Source organism: Lampetra planeri, chromosome 21, assembly GCF_965212315.1.
Source record: "Lampetra planeri chromosome 21, kcLamPlan1.2.h2, whole genome shotgun sequence".
NCBI classification, from domain to species: domain Eukaryota; kingdom Metazoa; phylum Chordata; class Hyperoartia; order Petromyzontiformes; family Petromyzontidae; genus Lampetra; species Lampetra planeri.
In genome coordinates, this window is record NC_136127.1 from 6,698,587 (window position 1) to 6,723,962 (window position 25,376).

Consider the following 25,376-nt stretch of genomic DNA (forward strand, 5'->3'; position numbering starts at 1 on the left):
TACAACAAAGGGCAGGTTAAATGGAAATAATAGCAGGGATCCTTCTACTGTCCTTAACAAGAAAGTTCTGGAATTGTTGGCGGAGTGGCCGTGACGTTCCATTTTTTTCCCATTTGAAAATAAAGCGTTCCCCACCCCTTGGCGAACACGTGCGCTTTGTCAGCCTTGAAATTAACCCCCCCACACACACAAACCCACCCCCTGCATTTTCCACTCACAACCCTACAGTAGGAACCAAACCCTAACCCGAAATCCCCAGGCCATCTCGGCGAGAAAGAGGACAAAAATGCGGCTCCAACCACTATAGAGCCAGAGGCGCTGTTTCCCGAACGGCTCTCGCGAAGCAAATCCATCACTGCAACTCCGCCCCTGATCCCCTCCTTCCATCCACCTCGTCTGATCTGGGTACACCCACCCACCCCACCCACACAAAGTTGCGCCTCCTTCCAGCAACACTGGGGCTCTTCCACTCCAAACTCACGGCGGCCACGAAGTTCAACGCAACACCGATCATCAGCTTTGCTTATCTCAGCCTCATTATCGTCACCCGTCATCTCTTTGTGTGTGTGTTGTGTGTGTCGTGCAGCTGTGGCAGCAAAAAAACCCCTCCCACCCCGACAAGGCCAGCCGGTCAGGACTGTGGAGGTAACCGTGGGCTGTCAACATAAATTGTTAGGTCCTTTTTTTTTGGTCGTTTGGGTGGGTTGCAGTGTGCGTACAGCCAGCCACAGGGGATCGGGCAGCCCAGATAGGGCATAAGCATTTTTTTGGTGCACACTCTGCGTGACCCGAGTGTACATTCGCATATTGTTTTTCAGAAGAGGAACTTTGCTTCGACGAAGATCGATTTGTGTAACCGATTCATAGACTTCACGAAGGACTTTAGGCAGTATATGCTGCAATTAAGTCATGCTTTTGCTTCATAGTACTGTGTGTGGCTGTATTATACAAGGGCTTTCGAGTGCGTTAAGTATATAGTTTTTCAGCATATGTCCAATAGAGTTTGTCCTGGAACAATACATAATTCTATCGTTAGAGGATTTTAGAGGTCATTACACTGTCCACGGCGTATTATAACGTGCATTGTATGGCATATGCCCGTATGGCATGAACACTAAAAATATTTAATATAATCTAGTACTGTGGTGCATTGTAGGGTTTGCTGTGAAAGTCCATCTCACTGAAAGATACAAATAAAATTAACAGTTTTTTTTGCACGAGAATATTGCAGTGATTTAGGTAAAAACAATAATTGTTTTGTTTCGTTAAGTGGCCTTTATTTTAAATGTAAAATGTTGATATCGCAATTGTAATACTGTATTTAATTGAGGCATATTACTTTCGAAAAGGTGTGTAGTAAGGAAACGCATAGTCATAAATTCACTGCAGTCTTTGAATATTGGTTAGATATAGAATAGATGTAGACACTTGGGTGGTTGAGATTTTTGATCAGGCATTTTAGACTTTGAGACACTACAATTTCTGACAATTTCAGTCAGATATCCTAGAACGTAGAAAGGCACACTCGAGTGCGTGAACTTTTTTGGTGAGATATTCCAGATCTTGGGACACTCCAACGCCTCGACATTGGCCAGATATTCCAGGTGTGGGGACCTTCCAGCAACTGAGCACCTTGTTCAGGTGGTTGAGGAACACGTGACAACGAGTGACACCTTAGCCATGGCACGTCTCTCCGCTCGTCCCACTTCATCGCCGCTGCCCCAGCTGCTCCTCGCCTCTCTGCCACTGCTGCTGCTGCTGGTGCTGCCAGCTCCCGTGCGCTCCCAGTACGAGAACTACAACTTCTTGAACTTCCCGGGCGCCGAGCTGGGCTCGTTGGACGCGGCGTACGCCCTGGCCCTGCGGCAGTACGAGGCGGAGCAGTGGGGCGCTTGCCTGAGCTCCCTGGAGCGAGCCCTGCGACTCCACCGCTTCGTGCGTGACAGCCTCGCTTTCTGCCGCCGCAACTGCAGCCGCGCCACGCCGGGCCAGGGGCCCCAATCCCTGCCCATGGAGCTGGGACTGGGCGCTCGGCCCGGCTCCCTCCCCCAGGGTGGTGCCGTCGAGGGGGAGATGAGGGCGCTGGGCGTCGTGTTCCGCAGGGCGCAGTGTCTCAAGCGGTGCCGGGAGATGCTGCCCGCCTTCCGTGCGGCGCAGCCGTCGCCGCAGATGCTGGCCGACTTTGACCGCAGGGCGCCCTACCAGTACCTGCAGATTGCGTACTACAAGGTACATCTGTGTGAAGGGTGCGGTGGTGGCAGAGAGCGCTGTGTTGTTGACCAGCTGTTCGGTGGGGCCCTGTGCTGACGGGGAGATTGGTGGTTGCAGAGCGAGAAAATGAAATGCACAAGGGAAAGAGACGCGGAGATAGAGAGGCATACAATGAGAGAGACAGATGTGGATGGAGAGAGATACATGGAGAGATGGAAAGAGACAATGATTCATAAATGCGGAGAGAAACAGAGAGACACGTGGGGTGAGATGGTCAATGACCAATGTATATGCAGAGATAAAGACAGAGGGTGCACAGACAATCTGAGAGACACATGGAGAGATCACAGGCAGACACTGGAACATAGAGGGGGAGTGGCATAGAGATGCATCCACAGAGAGACCTAGGGGATGTTGGGACATCAAGTGAGACAGAAATAGACACGAAAGCTTTCGTGACTGCAGGAATTTATATTTTGGGGTCTTTTGGTAAAGTCACGTAGATAGGTTGTTATTTTTGTTATTTTCTTTGAACATATCTACGTGACTTTACCGAAAGACCTAAATACAGTAATATAAATATACACTTTTGGGGGCAAAAAGTTCAAGCATACAAGTTTAATGATCTGAAAGATGGGAATGGACCTTGTGACCATGGGATCTTCTGCTATTCAACGCAGCAGATTAAGATGTTAAAGTTGCACTCTGTTTTTTCAGTGACTTCCAACAAATGCCACGTTAAATAACAGTAACGATTTACATTTCCTTCTGTACAACCCACTGCTGGATGGAGACTTCTCCATAGCCGTGTCAGTCATTAGGGTCGTTTTACCAAACCTCTCCACGCTGGTCAGTTCAGGTTGGTAAACTGGGGAGGTTGTAGGAGGGGGGGGGGGCAGGATTGGTTCAGATACCACTTTGCCACTGTTAGCTGTGGCCAGGAATCAAACAGGTCGCTGGGTTGATAGTGCATTGCACTTCCCATCTCGCCACCGCTCAACCCCACGTTAGACACGAGATCTAATTAATATTTATATAATTGAATGTCCTTTATGGGTTAAAACCACAGAGAGCATTATAATTTAGAGTTAACTACTACACATATTTTACTGCACAGTAATACCATTATAGGAACCTTAATCACTAATTAGCAGTGTACTTACTGAGTGTATATCCATTTAAAGTTTAGTGTACAGTACACGGACAGTCTATTTTGTCAGCCTGCTGCTGGATGAGGTCACCCCGTGCCGTGCGGAGTGCAGGTCATGGGAATGATGACCATACTTCACCGCGTTGGTCAGTGCGGATTGGTGAAGGCAGGGAGTATCGGAACTGGAGCATTGTACATGCAGTACAACTGCCTTGTGGCAGTATAGCCCTGCAGCAGGCTGCAAGTTACTTGCCTATGGTAACATGTTCAGGAGCTAATTGCCAATGTCGAGGTCTGCTGACCAAGACGAGAAGGCGTCAGGAGAGAGTTCAGACATATTTAATCAGGTGAGGCCTGTAAATACTAGCAATTGGGTGCGTGTAAAGGAATGTCTTGCGGTGACTCTCGTCCTGTGCCCTGGCTGGCCTCTTAGTCAAGCTGTGAAAGGCTGAAGAGGCCTTGTCCAGGCAGGTGAACAAACAATTGTAAATGAATGGCACACATAGCGCGCCAGTGCTGTTTGTTATGAAGGCCGGGAGTTTGTGTGCTTGTTACCACTGGAAGCCTCGTTATAATGTTTCCATACCCACACACTCTCTTGATAGTCCACCACAAGTGCCTTCTTACAGTGTAATTCGCTGAATCTTAAGAGAGTGTTTTCATTAAACTGTGGTTATGTTATGTTAGCACCACAAGCCCGCTATTCCCCCACCCCCGCCCCACTCCCCCCATGCTATTTTGCAAACACACCAACAATAATACTGTTAAATAGGAATACGAAACTTGTTATGTAGGCATTAAACAATTAAGTCTGGTTGTGGCATCTTACGACCTCTCAGACCACGCAGTAAATGTTATTGATTTGCAGCCAATCTCCCCATTCGGTTGTAAAATATAAAACACTACCTGCAGCACATGCTGGCTCAATGATGCAGTCAGTAGTCTGGGCCACCAGTGGAGAAGCCTGATGCAATGACACGCCGGATATAAGGACTACGCATCTAAGAAGGCGTCAATTAAAATAGATTTAGAATTGATTGAACCAAGTGTGTGAGAATTTAACTAGGTATTAATATTGACGGAAATGAAATACACTTGAAAGTTAAAGTTTATTTGTTTAACCAGGTGAGAACACGATACCAGTAAAGTCTAATTTGCAAGAGTGCCCTGGGTTACTATGAATGACAAAATGAAAACAAGTAAATATAGCAATGAGTACAGCAATGAAGGAAATGAACATCAGAGCAAAACAACTGCATCACACGAGACATTGAAATCATTGCTCAAACATAAATCAACGTTAACACATTCCCTAGAGAGTAAGTTGTCCTCGGGCAGATTACTTTTAGACTCGTCATAGTACAATTGCAAATTAAGTTACAAGAACATTAAATAGACTTATTTAGGCGAATGGAGCGTACAAAACTATCTGGACAAGACAGACAAAAATGAGACCAAAATTAACGTTGACTTGCATCGCGGCACGGATCGCGACAATACATAATTAGCCAAGAGGGGTAATCGTTGCCCACCTCGTAAAGATCCCTCTACACATCTAGCAGAAAGGCACATAACCATATCTGCAAGCATTTAGCAGAATGCCACTGCTGCCAATAGAATCCACTTTACGACCGTGTCTTACCACAGTGCATTTTCGAGGAAATCGCTGCCACTGACTTTTGTCCAGCGGACTTTTACCGGCAGCGGTAACACCGGGCGACGATTGCAGTTGCCCGCGCGAATCATATATCCTCCGTGCAATGTCTCCCGCCGCAGACGGACAACCTCCCAGCAGCCATGGCGGCGGCGTACACCTTCCTGCAGCGGAACCCCGAGGACGAGATGGCACAGAAGAACCTGCACTTCTTCTGGACACAGCCCGGCGCGAGCGAGAAGCACCTGCGAGACCTGGAAGCCGATCCCTTCCAGGTTACCGGCAAGCGGCGGAGTGCGTGGCGCGGCACGTGGGTCGCCGATTATTCTTCTGGGGTGCTTTGCACGCTGTTTGTCGCCTCTGTGTCGAAAGCGCGCGAGAGCCGCGACCGCACCGCCGGCCACCAAATGTGGAGCTGCGACCGCATCACCGGCCACCAAATGTGCGCGACATTATGCGGAGAATAACTGGGCTCCGGTGCGGGTGAATAGCGGTCTTGTGGTGCCATTCGCCAGCGTGTGAGCGGCTGCTGACAAAGCGAGCCAACTTTTGAGTTCAAATCAATCATCACCAGTGATTCCACCACGCGTGCAAACATTTCTGCTGTCACTTATGAGCCCGATCATATGTAGTTTGGAGGGCGCACATTGTGGGCTGCAGAAGGCAGTGCAATGTTGTACTGTACTGTGTTGCCTCCACGTCTCTGCACCCTGCCGTTACCATCTCACGTGTTGACCATCGTGGTGAAATGTCAATTGACCCACATTATATTTACGGCTTGGAGAGGCCCTCATCTAGCAGTGGATTGACAAAGGGCCGCACATGTACGTGTACTGCACACGCACACCCCATATATCCCGTGTGTAGTTAGCACGAATGCTGCAGTGTACGAGCGAAGGCACGCGGGATATTTAATAATTAATATCATAATTACCACATCCTTGTAAAAAATATTTGTTGATAACCCCCTCTCATTACTTCGCTCCCACCTCTCAGATTACCGGCCTATAATTGGGTTCCAGCCTGATGTAAGTGGACGTAGCACAAAGGCGCGGTTTGTGCCACCCGGTGTGCAAATGGGCAACGCGCGGGACCTTGCGTGTCAAAAAACGGGGCCTCTCACTCACTGCCCCTTTTCACAATCGCGGCACTTTGGGATATTTTTTTGACTTATTTTAAAACGTGCCCACCGTGATATATGATGCTAACGGAAACTTGGGGAGGGGGATCGGAGGTAGGGGTAGAGCGAGCCCCACGGACGAAGGTGCCTCGATGAAAGTGGGGCTGTCTTGAGAGTGGCAGTGGTGGCGTCAGCGTGCTGTTTGCTCGACGTCCGTGACCCTGTATCACTCGAGGCCACTCTCTGATTGACTGTGAAGCTGCATTGAGGTCTTGGGGGGGCCACAGCAGAGGTCGCAAACGGGTTTTGATTCCTTACCCGTACCCGGCCGCACCAGGGTCGCAAACGGGTACCCGTACCCGTACCCGGCCGTACCCGTACCTTACCCGTACCCGGTCGGGTACGGGTAGGGTATGGGTATCGGGTACCTGATTGCGACCTCTGGGATGAAGCCATGTTGCAGGCGCAGGTGGGTTGATTCTAGGAACTTGAATTGTGAGAAGAGACAAGACGTTGGGAAATGAGTGACAAACAGTTACTCACCAGCGACTCACGGTCTACCCGTATCCGTACCGGGGCGCACCAGGGTCGCAAACGGGTAACCCGTACCCGTACCCGGCCGGGTATGGGTAGCCGGGTATCGGGTAGGGTACGGGTATTGGGTACCCGGTTGCGACCTCTGGGCCACAGTGGCTCTGTGTGGGGAATCGCCAGAACCTCTGAGAAGGCGTCTTGTGTGAAATCTCGGCGCGTGCCGGTTACCGTTGAAACACGATCGTATAAATATTTAGTTATTAATTCACTTTTGTTCGTTGCAGAATTCTTAGAGGGCTTAGTAATGAACAGTCACAGTTTTAAAGGATTGAAACATATATAAAGGTACGATTTGAAGAAAATTATCGCCAATTGGTAGCAGTTGAGGTCTCATTAACACTGGCACACTGTGCAATGTGTGACACTTTATTCCGATGCAGCGTGAGGAATGAATAAAGTCATCATTGACAGCGCACGGTCAGTTCAACGTTAGATGAAGGCCTTCCCGCACCGTATTGATCGTGCAGATTTGTTTGAACACACTCCAGCAGTATTGCTTTGTTGACCACAAGCAATATAGGCCTAATAAAAAGTGTGCCGTACTTGGCACTTCCCCTCTTCAACCATTATATATACGGAGTGGTAGCTCTTGTAATCTCTCATTTACGTGATACAGCTGTCGTGGCTGTGACGGTTCCACTTGAAGACGGAAGCTTGTGTTGCCTCCGAAACGTCGTGATTTTTATTTTACTTTTATTAATTTAAATTTTTTACCTACATGACTTTACCGAAAAAACCTAAGAATATGAATCCTTGTAGTCACGAAAGCTTCAAATCTGGAATCAATATAGGCCTCTTCCGCTTGCACACGTCAGATTGACCCCGCTGTTGTTTGTCGGCACAGCGAGGCCGGCCATGCCGAGCAAAGAAAACGAGCCCCCCCCCCCCCCTGATTTGCCAACGATTTAATAGGAACAATATTCTTAGGTTTTTTCGGTAAAGTCACGTAGGTAAAACATTAAAATTAATGAAAGTCTTGATGCAGCAAATCTGGTTGTGACGGTCCCACCTGATGACGGAGACTTGTGTTGCCTCCGAAACGTCGTGATTTTTTATTTTACTTTACTTTCATTAATTTTAATGTTTTACCTACGTGACTTTACCGAAAAAACCTTAGAATATGAATCCTTGCAGTCACGAAAGCTTCAAATCTAGAATCAATATAGGCCTCTTCCGCACGTCAGATTGACCTCGCTGTTGTTTGTCGGCACAGCGAGGCCGGCCATGCCGAGCAAAGGAAACGAGCCCCCCCCCCCCCCTGATTTGCCAACGATTTAATAGGAACAACATTGTCATGTAGTGGACCGGTTCCCAACAGCTAGTTTTACACAGACCACACAGGCGCAAGTACACAAACCACACGGCGGCGACGTGGCCGAGCCTCTCCCCCTCCCGCCCTCATCCTCCACATAGCCCTGACCCTGCACCACCACCCCCCCCCCTTTCCTGCCCGTGTCCTCCTTGAATCGGCTCACCCAGCAACTCATTCTTCTCACTGCCTACTTTTCTCCTCCTCTGGGCCATCCCACTTCCCGTCTTGGCTCCTTCACTCCCACTTCCTGCAGGGCTCTTTGCATTCCTGGGCCCTCCCCGTCTCCTCCTTGGCTCTTCACTGGCCATCTGCTCCACGCTCGTGATTTCCACCGGCCGCCCATTCACCTTCGCTTCTTGTTCCTCTCTTATCACGCCAATGGGGCCAGGGGCAGAAATTGGTATCGTCTAAGGTGGCACATAGCAGTACACGGTCATTAATACGGCTAAAGGAGAGTGAATTATTTAATAACCCGACTAAATTTCAAACGGCTATCACATAATTCACCGGTATTGACCACGTGAAATAATTGTCGAGAAGACAGACTCTGTCTTCTCGACAGACCTGTTCTTCACCTGAGGACGGCTGCTTGCGTTGTGGCCGAAACGTCGTGAGAATTATTTAATTATGTTTTATTTTTATTATTTTATTATTTCCATTCTACGTGACTTTACCGAAAGAACCAAGAAGATGAATCCCTGCAGTCACGAAAGCTTTAAATCGTAATTGGAAGCACTCGAGCCATGCCACCTCAGGTTGCACCGACAAGTGAAATATACCTGGTCCGGGCTCGTAGACTATCTCTTCCCACAAGGGGAGTGGTGGTGCAGTGGTAAACGCGCCGCACTATGAAACCCGGAGACCAAGTTTGATACCCGGCCATGGCTAACATCAGCGGCGAGTGATATCTCATCCGGTTCTAGGTCCCCCCCCCTTCCCCACAAGCCCGTTCACCAACCTACACTTGACCAGCGTGGTGAAGTATGGTCAACCCACCCCTCCGCCTCCAAAGACTGAAGCAGCATATGGATGCCTTCATTTAGCAGTGGATTGACCAACGGACTGTAATTTGTTTTTTACTTTTTCTTTAAAGTAGCGGAATAACATGTGCGCCTTTTTTGAGAATTAATTTAATCTGCTCACGAGGGCAAATGCTCGCCCTGGTTTTCTTTGGCTGCGCGCATTTGAGAAGTCTGCATGTGCGAGGGGCGTGCAGGCACGCACGTGCCCATGCACACACGTTTTGTCCTGGAGCATGTGCACATTGGCACGTACGCATGGACACACAAACACAATGGACAAAGATTCCCCCATATAGCCTTTAAACAGACTGTAGGGGCAAGTGCTGTTAGCGAGCACCTGTGAAGGCCGGCATGGCACACGAGGGGTTGGGTGGCCAACACCACGCCCGGCCGTCTTTGTCACCCCAGTGGCGACGTTTACAAAGCGCACCAGATACTCATTTGAGCCGGAGTTGACCTAGGGGAGGCCCAGGACCGGTTCAGATATTCGTCAATGGTGTTGGCCGTGAGTGGGAATTGAACTTGGGTTACTGGTTTCGTAGCGCAGTGCGCGAATCGCCACACAACCGCTCCCGACTACCATACACAGACAACAACAACAACCGCCATTCACCACTAAGTGGCAGTGACATCACCAAGACGCTTGTGCCAGGCTATGTGCACGTTAAGGCCATGTGAAGTGTCGAACGCCCGCTGGCAGGAGGTCACGGGACAGACCCAGGTGCCATGGGTTGACTGAGATGACTGGCTGATGCACCACCTGTGCCCGTTACTGTGCCAACCTGCTGTGCTTTAGCCACCCGGCGCTCCGCTCGTTGTTGTGAGCGTCGCTCCTCTGCCCACACATGCACACACGCCCATCCACGCGCACACGCTCTCCCACTTGCACATGTCTTCAGGAAGGTACAATTACGTTTACATGTGCTGAACGAGGCAGAGCTCCACATGAATAAAAAACAGACCCCTCTGTGGAGGCAAGAGCTGTTGGGACGACACTGAACTCGGGGAGTGGATAGCACCGCCCACACACCCAGCCACTCCGATCTCAGCCCACAGCTGACCTTGCTAAACCGCACTCAATATATTCATTTTAGGCCGAGTCATCTTAGGGGTCGCTTAGACCAGAATAAAATAAAATGTTCGCCACTGATTAGCACGACCAGGAATCAAATGTGAGCAAAGCATTACCAGGGCCTGTGCCACTTATCAAGCAGCTTTGGAATGCTTTGACGATAAGAAGGACAATCGGAGTCGTTCCAACTTATTTAATTCCCGTCTTGAAAACCTCACCTCTTTGAATTGGCCTGTACCCGCTAGTTCTGGCCGTTAACCCTGCAGCTTCAGTGTATTCCCTGCTTTCGATGCACAGTGGCGCACTTGGATCTCCAGATGAATGTGCCACTTCGAAAATGTAAATTACTACGATTATTATTGCGATTATTATTAAATTATTACGATTATTATTCAATTATTACGATTTTTATTTCTACTGATAATGCCCCGTGCCGTCTCGTAATGCTGCGGCGTTCATTCTTTTTCTGAATTCCCCTCCGCGGCCGCTCAGACGCTGTACCGCGAGGCAGTGCGCGCCTACGGCACGGGCGATCACCTGGCGTGCGTGGAGAAGATGGAGCGCGCCCTCGCCGGCTACTTCCACGCCTTCCACGACTGCGCGAGCGCGTGCGAGGGCGGCCGCGAGGTCACCACCTTCCAGGACTTCTACGCCTCCATGGCAGGTGGGCCCGGCACACGGCAGGGATGCTGCGCGTGCGTGCGTACGTGCGTTGAACTTCCTTCGCACCGTACGTGACCAACCGTGCTAATCGGAGGTGCACTCGCCGCTGTCGCACACTGCCGCACGCTGCGCACGTGACGGCGGCCATGTGCATGTGCGCCCCTGTGCGGGGAGCGGTTAGCGAGCCACGCTACGAATCCGGCGACCTGAGTTTTATTCCCGCTCACGGGCACCAACACTGGTGACGATTATATGAACCGGTCATGGGCCTCTCCTTGGTCTTTGCATTCTGGTGTGTCAGTGTAGCTGCCTGAATAGGTGCTCACGAATAGCACTCTCACTCCAACAGCCAATGTATGGGAATTTTTTGCAACCTGTGTATATAGTGTTTGCCTTTGTGTGTTTGTGTATGGTGTGTATATATAGTTATATGGGGAGTGATAGTGTAGCAGTTAGCACGCGGCACTACGAACCGGGCGAGCCGAGTTCGATTCCCGCTCACGACCAACGCCGGCGACGATTATCTGAACCGGTCCTGGGCCTCTCCTAGGTCGACTCAGTCTCAAATGAGTACCTGGTGCGGTGTGTAAACGTCGCTGCTAGTCGAGACAAAGTCGACTGGGCATGGTGCTGGCCACCCACCTCCTCATGTGCTGTGCCGATCTTCATAGGTGTTCGCTTACTGCACTTTCCCCAACAGCCTGTGTGGGTTATACGGGGGATCTTTGTCTACGTGCATTTTGTGCTTTGTGTGCAGTTAAAACGCGGGGTAGTGAGTGCATCTAAGTCTTAACTCGTAACACCTGGGTCTGTTCGATGCCATAACCTCCTGCCAGCAGTGAGCCTTCCACACTTCACGTGGCCTCAAAGTGCACCTAGCCTCACCAAAGCTGTGAGTGATGTCATCATTTCTTCATGGCCAACGGTGGCTATTATTGCTGCTGTGCACGTGGCAGCTCAGCCCAGCACATGGTAGGATTGGCGTAAAACAGTCAAAGGGGGAACGCCGAATGTTCCCTGTGCATGTGGCACTCGCGGCAAGCACGGTGGCTAGGAGATGTTAACTACCTCGCCTGGTATGCAGGAGGGCGTGGGTTCGATCCCGACCTTGATGCCTACTGTATATTTAGAGTTTGCGTGTTTTTCTCCCTGTGGCCGCGTGGATTTTTCTCCGGGTCCTCCGGTTTTTCCCTCCACAGTTAGAATCAACAACACGCGTTTAGAGCATTTGGCTGCGATACATTTTCACGTGATAAGCCACTTCGTTGGGCTATCATTTGTGATAGGCAGAGCACTTCTGAAAAATAACTTTACAGCTCAGTGGGCCTTAGAGTTGAGCCAGCCCAGCGCGTGTCGCATGGTGGCCAACTCGCTGCGTGGAACATCGGCTCGACACGTGGGGAGGGGATACCAGCTCCCCGCACGTGGCTGGTTAGCAAACGCGAGCCCAGGGCAGCCTGAGCACGTGGAGCGTGAGATAGAGAAGGAGAGCAATTCGCGTTCCACGAAAAACCGTCGCGTCTGAACGTGAAGCCGGCGAGCCGCTCGCTGGCTGGGGTCCCGCTCTCGGCGGGCGCTCGGCGAGTTCGTGCCGTGCCGTCGCGGCTACGTGCTCCCCGACCCCGTCCCACGATCCGTGCGGCCCCGGCTGCCAGATTTCCTTACGTGTAGAAAGGGCGCAGGGGTGCGTGTCGTTTGCCGTGGATAGCGCCGGTAGTGGGCTCGTGGCTCGGGGGCGACTGTGTCGCAGGGCGGGGTGGGGAGGGGGGAGCAGAATGAAAGAGTGAGGTGGAGAAAGGAGCAAAGGTGAGAAGAGGAGAGCAGAGCAGAGCTCTCCTGGAGAAAAAAACAACTCTCACCTGAGGTTTAGATGAAGCTGCGTTGTTCCCCGTGGCTGTACCGTGTTCGAAATAGTCTCGAAGAGCCTGAGGAATATTGAGACTAAACTCCCAAGAACCCTAAAGACGCCTTAGTTTGGCATAAACACCGAACCCTAATAATCATAAGGTGTGACTTTTGTCTGGCTCTCTGAATTTCGGGCATTAACACTGAACTCTAATAACCTAAAGATGCCTTAGTCTGTCCCTTTCAGACACATGCAATGACACTAAACCCTAAGAATCATCCTTAAGGTGGATAATTCGGCTTTCTGAGCCTCTGTTCCAATACTGTAGCGATATCTGTCGTTTTGTCGTGTGATCACGGCGCCCCACGTGCCTTTGGCTCTCTGGCGGCAGACAGATTAATCTGGACGTGCATCGTCAGCAAACTGGAAAGCCATTCGTGCCATCCACGTGAACTGGACGAGAGATCAGCCGCTATTCCGCGACCCCACGTGGCTTCGACTAAATGCACGGAGGATTTTACACAGTGGGGGATGTGTGCAAGTGTCAATGTTGTTTTGTCCGCTGAGTTTTGTACGTTTATTTTTTACTTACATGGAACGGATGCATCGATGCCATCTCAGAAATCGGAATCTTTATTTAGGCTACCGGAGGAATCCGATGATCTTATGAAGCTCTTCTCTCTTGCACACGTCCGGTGCGGGCGGGTCCACAACGTTACAACAGCAAACGGTACGACAAAGACACATGATAGGAGTGCAAAGTAGAGAAAATGGTAAGCAAGTCGCTGAATATAGATAAGTAATGAAATATGTCATTACATAAGCACGATCTATAAAGATTTGGCAAGGCAGCCAAAACAACAACAAAACATTCTCGGTCTTCCCAGCCCCCCCCACCCCCCCTTCTCGATCTTGCCAGCCCCCCCCCCACCCTGCACAATACAGTTTTGATTTATACAATCTTCTAAATCACAACTGCATCATCAAGACATCATACAAAAGAGTGGGACGTGTGCAAAAACCCCTTGCCAATCCACTCCTTGATAGGGGGCCGCCCTACACTGGGTGGGTCATGGGGGCTATTTGAGCATTCTCCCCACCACAGTAGGTCAATGCGGATTGGTGAAAGCAGAATGCGGGGTGGGGGGGGGGCAATAGAAGTATAGTACAGCAATGGAATTTGCTGGATTGTCCACTGTTGCCTACCACATAGGCGAGCAGTCTACGACGACCTGCTGTGCATTGTGGGTCACCCAAGCAGGTGCTAAACAGGCTCAAAAATCCTGATGAGCTTCCGAGGTCTGACGAGATTGGACGCTTTCTGAGCGAGATTTGGTGCCTATGACCAAATCACCTGGGAAAAGGAAAGCATATACGAGATAGTTTATTTAATATATATGTATATATCCTAGATAAGAGGCAGTCAGTCACAGGCAGAGGAGATGAGGATGGGCAGGCCATCGACAGCATGGACGGCCAGGGAGAGGTGGTCCCAAACAATGGGGGCAGCGGAGAAGAATGCGCAACCTCCCGCTGAGTGAAGGTTGATGAGGAGCTTCAGCATAAGAGCCTTTGTTGCTGGAGTGGCGGGCGAGTGAAGGGGAGTAGAGGGAGATGAGAAGGGGGATTCTAAGGAAGATGAGAATGGAGCGGAGCAAGGAGAAGGGAGATAAAGAAGGGAGATCAGAAGGGAGATGAGAAGTTCAAGTTCATTGATTAGGTATAGCCCTGTGAGCCATTCGGCTCTTGAATCGGGTGCAACCGCAACAAACAAAAAACAAAAACATGAACAAAAAACATCTTAAAGTGAATATGTGACTGAGTGCAAACAGAAAATCCAAGAAAAGACAGCAAAATATTGCAGAAACAAAGCACCGTACACCAACGCTGTGTGCAAAAATCCCAGTGGGATGCAAGTCAAACAACCAACAACAACCACAAGACAACTTAGATTAAGGCCATCAGTCTAACTCTGTACTACAACAAACAAACATGACTAAACCAATACACTTTTCGAATCACCAAAATAAAGCCATGAAAGCAATGAAACAGTGATCATAGGAACTGTGAAGGAATTTTCACAATAAATGGCATAAACAACACTTACTACCAAAACCCTGCAGCCATAGCTGGCTGCATGAGTCACTCCACAACAGCAGGAGCATGGAGAAGGGGGAGAGTCCATGGAGGGTCTTGTAAACGACGAGGGTGATCTTTAACCCTTGATACTCATCCCCACTTAACCCTTTCCCGTTCCGAGACGACCGCAAGTTGCAGGGTGGGTGTCCCGTTCTCGCTGCTGAATCTCAGAACGCGCAAGCGGTTCATCGCTAATTTTATTCAAAGTGACATAGCAAACGTTGTTTTTAGAGAGATTGCGCTCACCGCAGAGAACTGTAGCGACACGACCGCACTCTTATGATAGCTGGCGCCAAACTGTGCCACACTCCCCCCTCTCGCATGCCCTTGTGCGAGCCTCGGTTTGAGAAAGTTATTTTCGTTTTTCTTTCCATTCATACGTGTACATCGGAACACAACACGTACGTCATCGGAATGGGAAAGTGTTCATAGCCTACAACCAAATGGCCCTGCATGCACCCAATTTTGTCAGATTTCTGAAGCTTAAGCAGGCTCGAGCCTACTTAGAATTTGGAATGGTGACCACCAGTGACCAGAAGATGGCAGTACAGCGATGGACTTAGTCCGCGTTATAATAAATTGTGTTCACTCTGTTTTGTGTGTGGATTGAATATGCCGGGAACTGTCAGGGTCATCCCATCGTATGGGTTATTGCTAGGTACTCCAGTTTACCACTCATTCATGGTATTTGCCAAACATCATAATGCAAAAAACTTCTGAAGAGCGAGTCTTATTTATCAGCACAGGAATTGGAATGATGAAGAATTTAAATGTGCAGTGTACGTTCGTTCATAATGCATTTATACAGGCAGTGATGAAAAGAATCGCACAGTACAGTATCATGTTCTTCTTTGTTAAAGAAGGAAGCATCGGTCTGGGTCTCTGAGCCATTATAAACAAATAATATAAAAAAACGTGGTTAATCAATGCATTAATTAATATTTACTGTACCTCCAACAGCCCATCGTTAACAGGGGAATGGTCGGTAAGCGAACACATTGGGCTCTATGGAGGCACTCCACCACTATACCCTACACTACTTTACACTATACACTACTATACACTACACTATACACTACACATTGGGCTACATAGAGGCCCATCGTTAAACGATTAGTAGTTAACAGGGGTGGTCGTTAAGAGGGGCTCTACTCTACACTACATACTACACTATACACTACTATACACCACACTGTACACTACACATTGGGCTATATGAAGGCCCGTCGTTAAGCGATTAGTAGTTAATGTGTGTTGTCGTTAAGAGGGGTTCTATTCTACACTATACACTACTATACACTACACTACTATGCTCTACACTACTATACACTCCATTATACTCTACAAATTGGGCTATATGAGGCCCGTCGTTAAGCAATTAGTCGTTAACAGGGGTGCTCGTTAGGAAGGGATCTGCTGTATAAGTAATTATGAATAATGTGAATGTACAGTGTACATTAATTCATAATGCATTTATAAGGTCAGTGATGAAACCAATCGCACAGTACAGTATCATGTTCTTCTTTGTTAAAGTAGGAAGCATCGGTCTGGGTCTCTGAGCCAGAGAACAAGGCCCCCGCAGACTGAGAGTGAAACTCCGAGGAGGGCCATCTGCAGCACGCACGCACAGCTGCCAATCTTACTGTGCCTTGTACAAAGGAGGGCAGTTAAGCATTTAGAGGAACTTCCGGTGTTTGAGATCAAACCGGTCCATATGGCTACCGCACCCATGACCACCCTGACGCACTATTGCCTTTTCAGCCATCATTTGACTTTCTGTAGAGCTCTAGCCAACCGACTCTCTCGCCGTTTCTAAACCACCCATGTCTGTGTATGTATGTTGAACCATTTTCGCAGCGTACTTAGCCAACCGTGCTAATTGGATGTGCCAGGTGGACATAAAGGAGCCAAAATTAATTTCGATTTAAAGCTTTCGTGACTGCAGGGATTCATCTTCTTGGTTCTTTCGGTAAAGTCACGTAGAAGGGAAATAATAAAATAATAAAAATAAAACATAATAAAATAATTCTCACGACGATATTTAAATATACGCTGCCAAGCCTGGTGGTGTTCATTCAGACGCTGTCTTTCCGACAGACCTGTTCTTCACCTGAGGACGGCTGCTTGCGTTGTGGCCGAAACGTCGTGAGAATTATTTTATTATGTTTTATTTTTATTAGTTCCCTTCTACGTGACTTTACCGAAAGAACCAAGAAGACGGAGCAAAAAATGTCGGAGGTGCGGGAAATGTAAACAAACTAAACACAAAAATCAGTTTTAAATAAATGAATTTTCAATCTAGATTTGATGGCGCATAGCTTCAGTGCCTTCCTAATTTCGGAAGGAACAGCGTTCCAGACGGCCGCAGAAGCGCATTTGAAACTGCGCAATGCAGTGACCGTCTTTTTTCAATGGTTAGCCGTAAGCCGGTGCGAGGATCACCGGACTTCGCGTGATCGTTTATGCTCCTTGACGAGATCAGGATGGTATTGTGGTTTATATGTGGCAAGCACTTTGTGTGGAATGAGTGCGACCTTTGAACGTATTCGTTCAACGACCGAAAACCAATGCAGCTCGGCGAGCACTGAATGGATGTTGTTGGATCTTGCCCATCGTGTCTTCTTCCTCGGCATCTACCCAACCACTCCACCCACCAAACTCCCCCAAACCACTCCACCCATAAAACTCCACCCTACCACCCAAATACACCCACCCATCTCCACCCACCCACCCAACTCCACCCACCCATTCCACCCACCCACTCAACTATACCCACCCATTCCACCCAACCTCTCCACCCACCCAACTCCACGCAACCACTGCACCCACCCAACACCGCAAGAGCAAATTCCTCCACATTCTTGTGGGCTCCATCCGTCACAGTTAAACGGTTGCTTACGGTACAAGTCTGTAAGACACCGCTCTGCATGGTGACCGTGGAACAGCGCTGCTGTGAAGTAGTTTGCCCGTGCCATAGCTGGCGAAACGGCTTCCACTATCGGGCGCTCTAGAGAGTCCCTCTGGTGGATCGTTACAAAGTAAAACAACAATCACGGAAAAAGGGGGGCTTGATTTCATGTCCCACGTTAAATTACCTTTTAATCCATTGGCCAATCGGACATTGCAATAAATGTATTCTCTGTGTAATTTCCGCGCACAGTCAGTTTCGAAAACGATTCCCAAGTGCCCCTGTCAATTTAGAGGTCGTCTCTAGAGCTTCTTCCACTTGGAGGCCCTTCCTCTACCAGCAGTCGCGCGAACAAAGACGTTGCAGGATGCCACCTTTGCCTATTACACTCGTCAGATGTAAGAGTGGAAATGCAAATCGAGCTCGTTGCACCGTCAGTTGGTATGCCACATGACTAGGGGATGGGGGAGATTGAGCGCGAGGCGCCTTTCATTAGAGAGAGACGGCCCGAAACCAATGACGCGTCTCGCTCGCTTGGCGCGGTAGTAGATGCATTCCAAAAAAAAAGGGCACACACAAAGCGAAACCGCACGAGGCAACTGCCTGCCAAGTAGTGCGCACAAAACACGCACAGGCCACACCACACAGTGTTGTCACCGCTTCCGACCGCATAGAACTGTGGATAAAACTAGGTAAGCCGCATATTCGCGAAATCGCACAAACCGAACCCGCATAAAGCGAGGGAAACCTGTACGGTATTGCATTTGTAGGGGGCCGTGTCTACTAAGAGCTGTTCGCCGTAATGTCCATTGGTTCTCATCTCTCCGTCTCTGTGTGTGTGTCTGTCTCTCTGGTTGCACTGACTTGCAGATCATTACTCGCAGGCCCTCGCGTGTAAAGTGAGCTGCGAGGCGCGCCTGGTGCCTCTGTCCGGTGGAGAGCCGCAGGCCAAGTTCGTGGCCACCATGTACCACTACCTCCAGTTCTGCTACTACAAGTGTGAGTTCCCCCCCTCCCCCCCCCCTGGGGGGTCTGCCAAACAGAGCGGAATGTCACCTCAACGGACCTCAACGGTTCGCTTGATGTCACGAGACGGACCTTAAATTCATAAAAAAAAGATTCCGCAATTGAATATGGGGGGGTCAGGCCACGACGTAACGATCCTACCAAATCTTTTTGTGTGTCGTCGAGACCCTCCACCACCCAACGCAGCCGAACAAATTGAGTTGCCGCGCGGTGCACGGGTTGTTCTAGTACAGGGGTCGGCAACCAAAATAACAAGAAGAGCCATTTCTTTCCAATTCGGTACAAAATTCAGTATTTCAAGAGCCGCAATGCATCTGAGTACATACTGTACATACGTACATATCGTCAAGAAGTAGCCCGTAAAGAGCCGCATGCGGCTCCGGAGCCGTAGGTTGCCGACCCCTGTTCTAGTAGCATGCTGAACCTTTATTGTTTTTGGCTCGTCCGCTCACAACGAGCGTTAGCGACCGTACCTTAATCGCTCCGTTTTGGTTGCGAGAATTGTCAGGGTCTTAACGACGCAAATTTGGTCAGACCTTTACGAGGCCTGAATCCAAAACGTCAATGATCATTATGTTATGTTTTGTCAATCGCCGAGACAGTTGAACAAGTTTTACACAGTAACTGATACAGCATCCTGAACGCATACTTGCAATCGTGTTAATGGACAATTCACCGTGTATTACAGAGAGCTAACTGACGCAGAATATTTAACACAAACAGGGAATTAAATTGTCTGCAGTGGAAGTCGATAGAATTTCTCCGCTCGACGCTCGGACAAAATTTTGTCCTTGAAGAAACTCAAAAGTCGCTAAGTTGCCATCACTGGTCCGGCTTGGCATGCAGCTCGCGGGGATTAGCACATCGCTCGGTGGCTCATGTGGGTGTAGTGATGTGTCTATTCGTTGAGGAAATACTGGTTATTAAAACTCAAGGTACCTGTATTGATTTTCACGTGTCCCAATCCCTTTACCCGTGGCACACCACCGCGGTAAGGTGGCGTAGAGTCAATGATATGAAGAATGGAAAATGTTTAATCAAGGGCAAAGGGAAGAGAGAAGGTAAAGAATGGGAAACAAAAGGAAAAGGATGATAAACGAACGTAAAAACACGAGCTCTAAGAGTAAAAAAAACAATCTCAGTTTGACGTCATCATTCCATAAACAGTCTAAATGTAGAGCCTGTAGGAAAGTGTGCCCCCTACTGTGTAAAGTCTAGAAAGGCCACTTGGAGAGTGTTATGGAAGCTTTGTGAAAAATATTTTTTGCGGGTCGTTTTCACGGCCTGAGTTTGCGAGATTTCCCAATGGATTCATCTCATGGTGAATCTATTTAGCGCAATTGGAATATAGAGGGAGAAAAAAAACCAAATAAAAGTCATCCAAACGTGTCTCCCTTCGCGCGCGCTTCAGTTGGTGGGTCGAGGTTCGAAGTGGACTGCAACCTTCAAAGGATTGGTGCTGCCTTCGTGGTCGCCCCCCCCCCCCACCGTGATCCGTGGATCAAACAAATCACTCGAGACAGACAGCGTATGGCAGCCAAGAGCAAGTTTATGTGAACGCAAGAGGTTACGCGTTTTGCGCCAACGGTCCTTCGCTGACGATGCGTGACGAACGAACGACCGAATGAGTAATCTAAAATACGGTCGTCACCCAAACACGGAGCCCGCTGTTGTCAGGCCGCCGTTAGTTGATGAACGCGGCACGTGGATTTGCTTGTCTGACGCGGGCGCCGTGCGTGCGCCTCGTGCGGTGCGGTGATGGCGGTGCTTCTCGACCCCAGTGGGTGAGTTCAAGCAGGCCGTGCGCGCTCTCGAGAGCTACTCCCTGTTCGACCCGGAGGACGAGGTGATCAAGCAGAACCTCGTCTACCACAAGGTGAACAAGGACGCGGAGGGGCTCACGAGCGCCGACTTCGAGCCCAGACCGGTGAGGACTCGCCGCGACATCACCGCCGCCACGTCACCGCAGGCCCGGAGCTAGGCAGTGCGGTGACTGCTGCGCCAAGGTGTCGTCCATCGTGCCGCTGCTACCGCCCCCCCCCCCCCCTGCTGCTGCCTATCCCCTACTGCGGTGCCGGCACCTCCCCACCAAAAGAAGAAACAAGTTTAGCCACCACCAACTGCCACCACCAACTACCACCACCAACTGCCACCACCAACTGCCACCACCAACTGCCACCACCAACTGCCACCACCAACTGCCACCACCAACTGCCACCACCAACTGCCACCACCAACTGCCATCATCAACTGCCACCACCTGCCACCACCAACTGCCACCACCAACTGCTACCGCTTGCTTCGTTTGCAACAATGTGGCAGCTCCCTCTCCCACCCCCGTCTTCTCTGTAACTTTTAATCCCGTTCCCTCACAATCATAATCTTGATTTAGACTGCTGGAGGAATCCGATGAGCTGTGAAGCTCTTTGACTTGAAGCTTTCGTGACTGCAGGAATTAATACATTTTGGGTCTTTCGGTAAAGTCACGTAGACGTCTACGTGACTTTACCGAAAGACCTAAAGAATGTGAAGCTCTTTTTATTTTTTTCCAGTATGGCGGGTTAGCGAGTTACAACAGCAAACAAGACAACAAATGTAGAGAAAATGGAAAGGAAGTCACTGAACACGATGCTAATTGGTTCCACGAAACCGGTCGTTAAGTGATTTGGTCGTTAAGCGAGTATAGGAAATACACGCTAAAGGCTTAATTCGTTCCGATAGCATCGGAAGTTACCGTTTTTCACCCAAAATTTTATTTGATAATATTTAAACAATGGATATTAATATATAAATATACTAACAACATTATAAACACATACTATTAAAAGAAACATGGTTAATCAATGCATTAATTAATATCTACTGAACCTCCAACAGCCTGTCGTTAACAGGGGAATGGTCAGTAAGCCAACACACTGGGCTCTATGGAAGCCCTACACTACTATACCCTACACTATATACTGCACTATACACTACTATACACTACATTACTATACACTACACTACTATACACTACTATATACTATACACTACACTATACACTACACTACTATACACTACACTATACACTACACATTGGGCTCTATAGAGGCCCGTCCTTAAGCGATGAGTCGTTAACAGGGGTGCTCGTTAGGAGGGGTTGTACTGTCTAAGTAAATAAATACATCAATCCTATAAGTCCGATTTATCGAGCTTGGAAGGAAAAACAACAACAACTAAAGAGCTCCTTCCCACCCCCCTGCCATCCCCCCCGCCATCCCCACCGCCATCCCCACCCTAAATTCCCAGGAAGCGCTGGAGTACCGTGACCTGACCGTGCGCCTCTGGGAGATGTACAACTTCTCCGTCGAGTTTCTGGCCCCGGACGACGAGGTGGGTCACCGCGAATAAACTCGTACGGCCTGCCCTCGGAGTGACGGCCTAATTCTCGTCGTGTCCCACTTTCTTCAGCAATAATGCTGTCGTTTTTCGTGTAGCGCGAATATAGTCAAGTTGCAGCTTTGATTTTTTTTCATTTTCGATCGGCGCAGCGATTTACATCGTCTTGAAATACAGACAGTGTATAGTATTGAGGTGTAAAGTATTGTTCAAACGAAATATATTCTGAGAAACAACTCGGTCTGGAGGTGTGTCAGGGCAATGGTACAGCGAGAGACTTTCTTTCTTTTGTATTTGTGTGTTTAGTTTGTTGTCCTTTCTCTGCACCTCCAATTAGCACGGTTGGCTACGTGCGGTGTGAAAGAAGTTCAACTTACACACACACTGCTTACAGCGCAGTACAAATCTGAAAAAAGTCAATGCGTTCGTCAATAATACCGGCCTCAATTTTTTTTTTTAAGTACACAAAAGGCATCGTTTTGGGCAATTGCCGTTCTTCAGAGCACATCGAGGGCCCAGAAGGGTCGTGTGAGTGTTTGTTTTTGGTAAAGTGTGCTCGTGTCGCACCACTGTCATCATCACAGCAGCAGCACCACGAGATAATTCGTGTTCATTTTGAATAGTTATGCTGGGACTGCCTGGCACGAGACGTGTCTGCTCAGCGCAGAGATGCGTTTAACAACAACTCAGCATTGCCCTGCGCGCCGTTCCATTTTGAATTTCAGAAGTGTGATTTAAAAGAAAATAAATCTATAAACAGTAGTCTTGAGACCCAGTGTTACTTTCATGGGTAAACATAGGCAATAATACTGTACATAGATATGAACTCTTAATAAAAGCCCAGCAGCCAAAGCATTTAGGGTCACCGCCTGAATGCTTTCAAACAAGACTTTGATGTTATCACGCCAGATTCAGATATCTCGTGAAGCCAAGCATATCACGGGCTCTCAGTTCTGGCTTTGCACGGCAAATATCCGCGTTGAGCCCTGCGCTGGCGCGGCTCAGATATGCCAGTGGAAAAGGGGTTATTTAAGCGCGCCATTCCCAGGCCATTGGCGAGGCCGCGTCGACCTAACCGATGATGATCGCGTGTCGTTGTCCGCCGCTCGCAGATGGAGCTGGACGGCGACGTGACGTACGAGCCGGAGCTGGACACGTCGGACGTGGAGTTCGAGGGCGAGGGCGACTACGAGGAGTCCATCTACTCGGACTGGTGGCAGGAGCCGCAGCACAAGGGCGACGTGGGCGTGCCCAGCAGCTGATTGGTCGCTCGTCACCATGCACGGCACGCAGCCGAACACACGGTCACTTTTTTTTTAACCAAACTGCCCGAATACCTCCCCCCCCCCCCCCCCATGAATGTATGAATGAGCCTGTGGTGCAGGGCTCAATTTCAGCGGGGTTTGTCTGGGTCAGCCCACCCCAGAAATTATTTTCCGCGTGCCGCACACCACTTCCGGTATATCTCCTGCAATGTGCCACCTACGCCCGCTCTATCAGTGACGCGGAAAGTAAGAAATGGAGCCCTGTCGTGCGGTGGACTTTGTTGGCTATCTCACTCCCGCAGTCCATCTGAGCACAAACCCCAAAAATTGCCTGCATCTTTGCAGCGTTGCGCTGATGTTGATTTTTATCGCCGTCATCATCAAGTGTCGTTCTCATAACCCGAGGTTCAATGCGCACGACCGTTGCTTTCCACCGTTGACGATCGTCAGCGTCGTCCCGTCCAGCTTGCTCACGTTTCCCTTCTTCCTATTTTTCACTTCGATTTTTCTTCGCAGAATCTATTTCATCAGTTGGTTCAGCTGAACCTCCGCTACCACTCCTCTCAGTAGACTCCCAAGTCGTTCCAGCCTGTGTTCGTCCTGTCAGCTCACTCTGCCTGTTCTCTCATAACACCACATCTAAAGTTTTTCCTTGGGAATTCTTTGAGTTTGAAGGGCAGATCAACAAAGCAGGATTTTTGTATTCACATTTCGATTTGTGTGTGCCTGTTTGGCTGCAACATTATCGGTTTCTTTTTTTTGTTTCCTAAATGAGCTTAGGAGGGAGAACCCATGTGGCCAGGTATGGTTTTTGTTCTCTCTCGGTGTGAGATAGAGAAATTACGATTCAGAGGGCGCGGGAAACAACAAACGAGCGGGAAGGCAGTCAGAACCATCGCCAATGATTTCCCAAGCTCAGCGGTTCTATATTTGGATGTTTGGCCAATTCCATTAATGAGTGGTCATTACATGCGGGAAAAAACGGGTGTACCCGGAGACAACAAAACCCCAATATGCATGCGAGCGGAGGTGATAATCTCCTTACAGATGGATAGACGTGGCAGTCGAAGCCGCCTTAATGTGACATTGCACGTTTTCTATTGGACGGGGCTGACCTCACTGCTAGTGGTGCTACACCTTCATCACATATATAAAACGTTCTCACTGCGGTTGTGCTGCGTAGCTCTCCGATGTATTTTCGGTTTTGTGCCGCTTAGCACGACGTTTCGCTGCGGCTGCTGGGAGCTTCGTCGGGAACTGCAGAAGTGCCCAGCGCATGGAGCGAAACGTCAGACGTCGCGCCGGACCGGCGCGCGGCATGACGAGAAGACGCGTCGGAGCGCCTCGTTTCTCTTCCCCTCCCGGTCGCGTGTGTCGGAGCGTTTCCGCTTAAACAATGTGCGGCCATCATTTCTACATTTGCAGATTTCTAGCCGATAGAAGTTAAGTGCATGTTGAAAAGCAAAAGGTGTTTTTGTTAACATTGCATTCAAATACGGTATAAGTCATTGTTGACATTCGGTGCTTTTTTAAAAATATATATGCATTGATGGGAACCTGGCTCCTTTGATTCTCGGCACAACTCTGTAAAGAGTTGCAGATTGCCGGAGTTGTGTTTGTGCCTTCGGCTGAGCCACGCGGGAAGCACAGCTCGGTGCACTTACGCGTCGCTGCTGCGCCCGCCGTTGCCACCCCTCGTGTGCCCCCTTGTTAACGCTGCCGTCCTGCACGAAGCTGTGATTGCCAACGTTGCTCGCTACCTTTCTAGTGTAAATAAACATTGGAACGTGTTGACTTTGCCTCCGCCGAGAGTTTTGACTGGGTGGTGTTTTGCCGCGTGGTCGCGAAAGCCAATTTCAGCGATGGGCTGGCGTTTGTTGAAAATATATTTTTGTTACTGCGTACCGGTTTGCAGAAATAATTAACAAAAAATAGGTGTTGGACTCCGCCATCCGCCAAGGGTGCGTCTCATATCCACTCCTGTTTGTGATTTTCATGGACAGGATATCAAGGCGC

General features: G+C 49.3%; 1 protein-coding gene across 1 annotated transcript; it reads left to right on the forward strand.

The window, feature by feature from the left end:
* Positions 1-478: 478 nt before the first annotated feature.
* LOC144724600 (cartilage-associated protein-like) lies at positions 479-25,154 on the forward strand. The gene is made up of 7 exons (XM_078603862.1): positions 479-2,229; positions 5,138-5,290; positions 10,628-10,799; positions 18,562-18,690; positions 20,499-20,644; positions 22,006-22,089; positions 23,208-25,154. The coding sequence occupies exons 1-7, from the start codon at positions 1,681-1,683 to the stop codon at positions 23,355-23,357; spliced, it is 1,383 nt and encodes a 460-aa protein (XP_078459988.1). The 5' UTR covers positions 479-1,680; the 3' UTR covers positions 23,358-25,154.
* The last annotated feature ends 222 nt before the right edge of the window (positions 25,155-25,376 follow it).

Excerpts from the sequence above, each read along its gene's own strand:
- LOC144724600 (XM_078603862.1), top strand. The coding sequence starts at position 1,681 with ATGGCACGTCTCTCCGCTCGTCCCACTTCATCGCCGCTGCCCCAGCTG. Across the intron at positions 2,230-5,137 it reads TGCAGATTGCGTACTACAAG|ACGGACAACCTCCCAGCAGC; the intron begins GTACATCTGTGT and ends CTCCCGCCGCAG. Across the intron at positions 10,800-18,561 it reads CTTCTACGCCTCCATGGCAG|ATCATTACTCGCAGGCCCTC; the intron begins GTGGGCCCGGCA and ends ACTGACTTGCAG.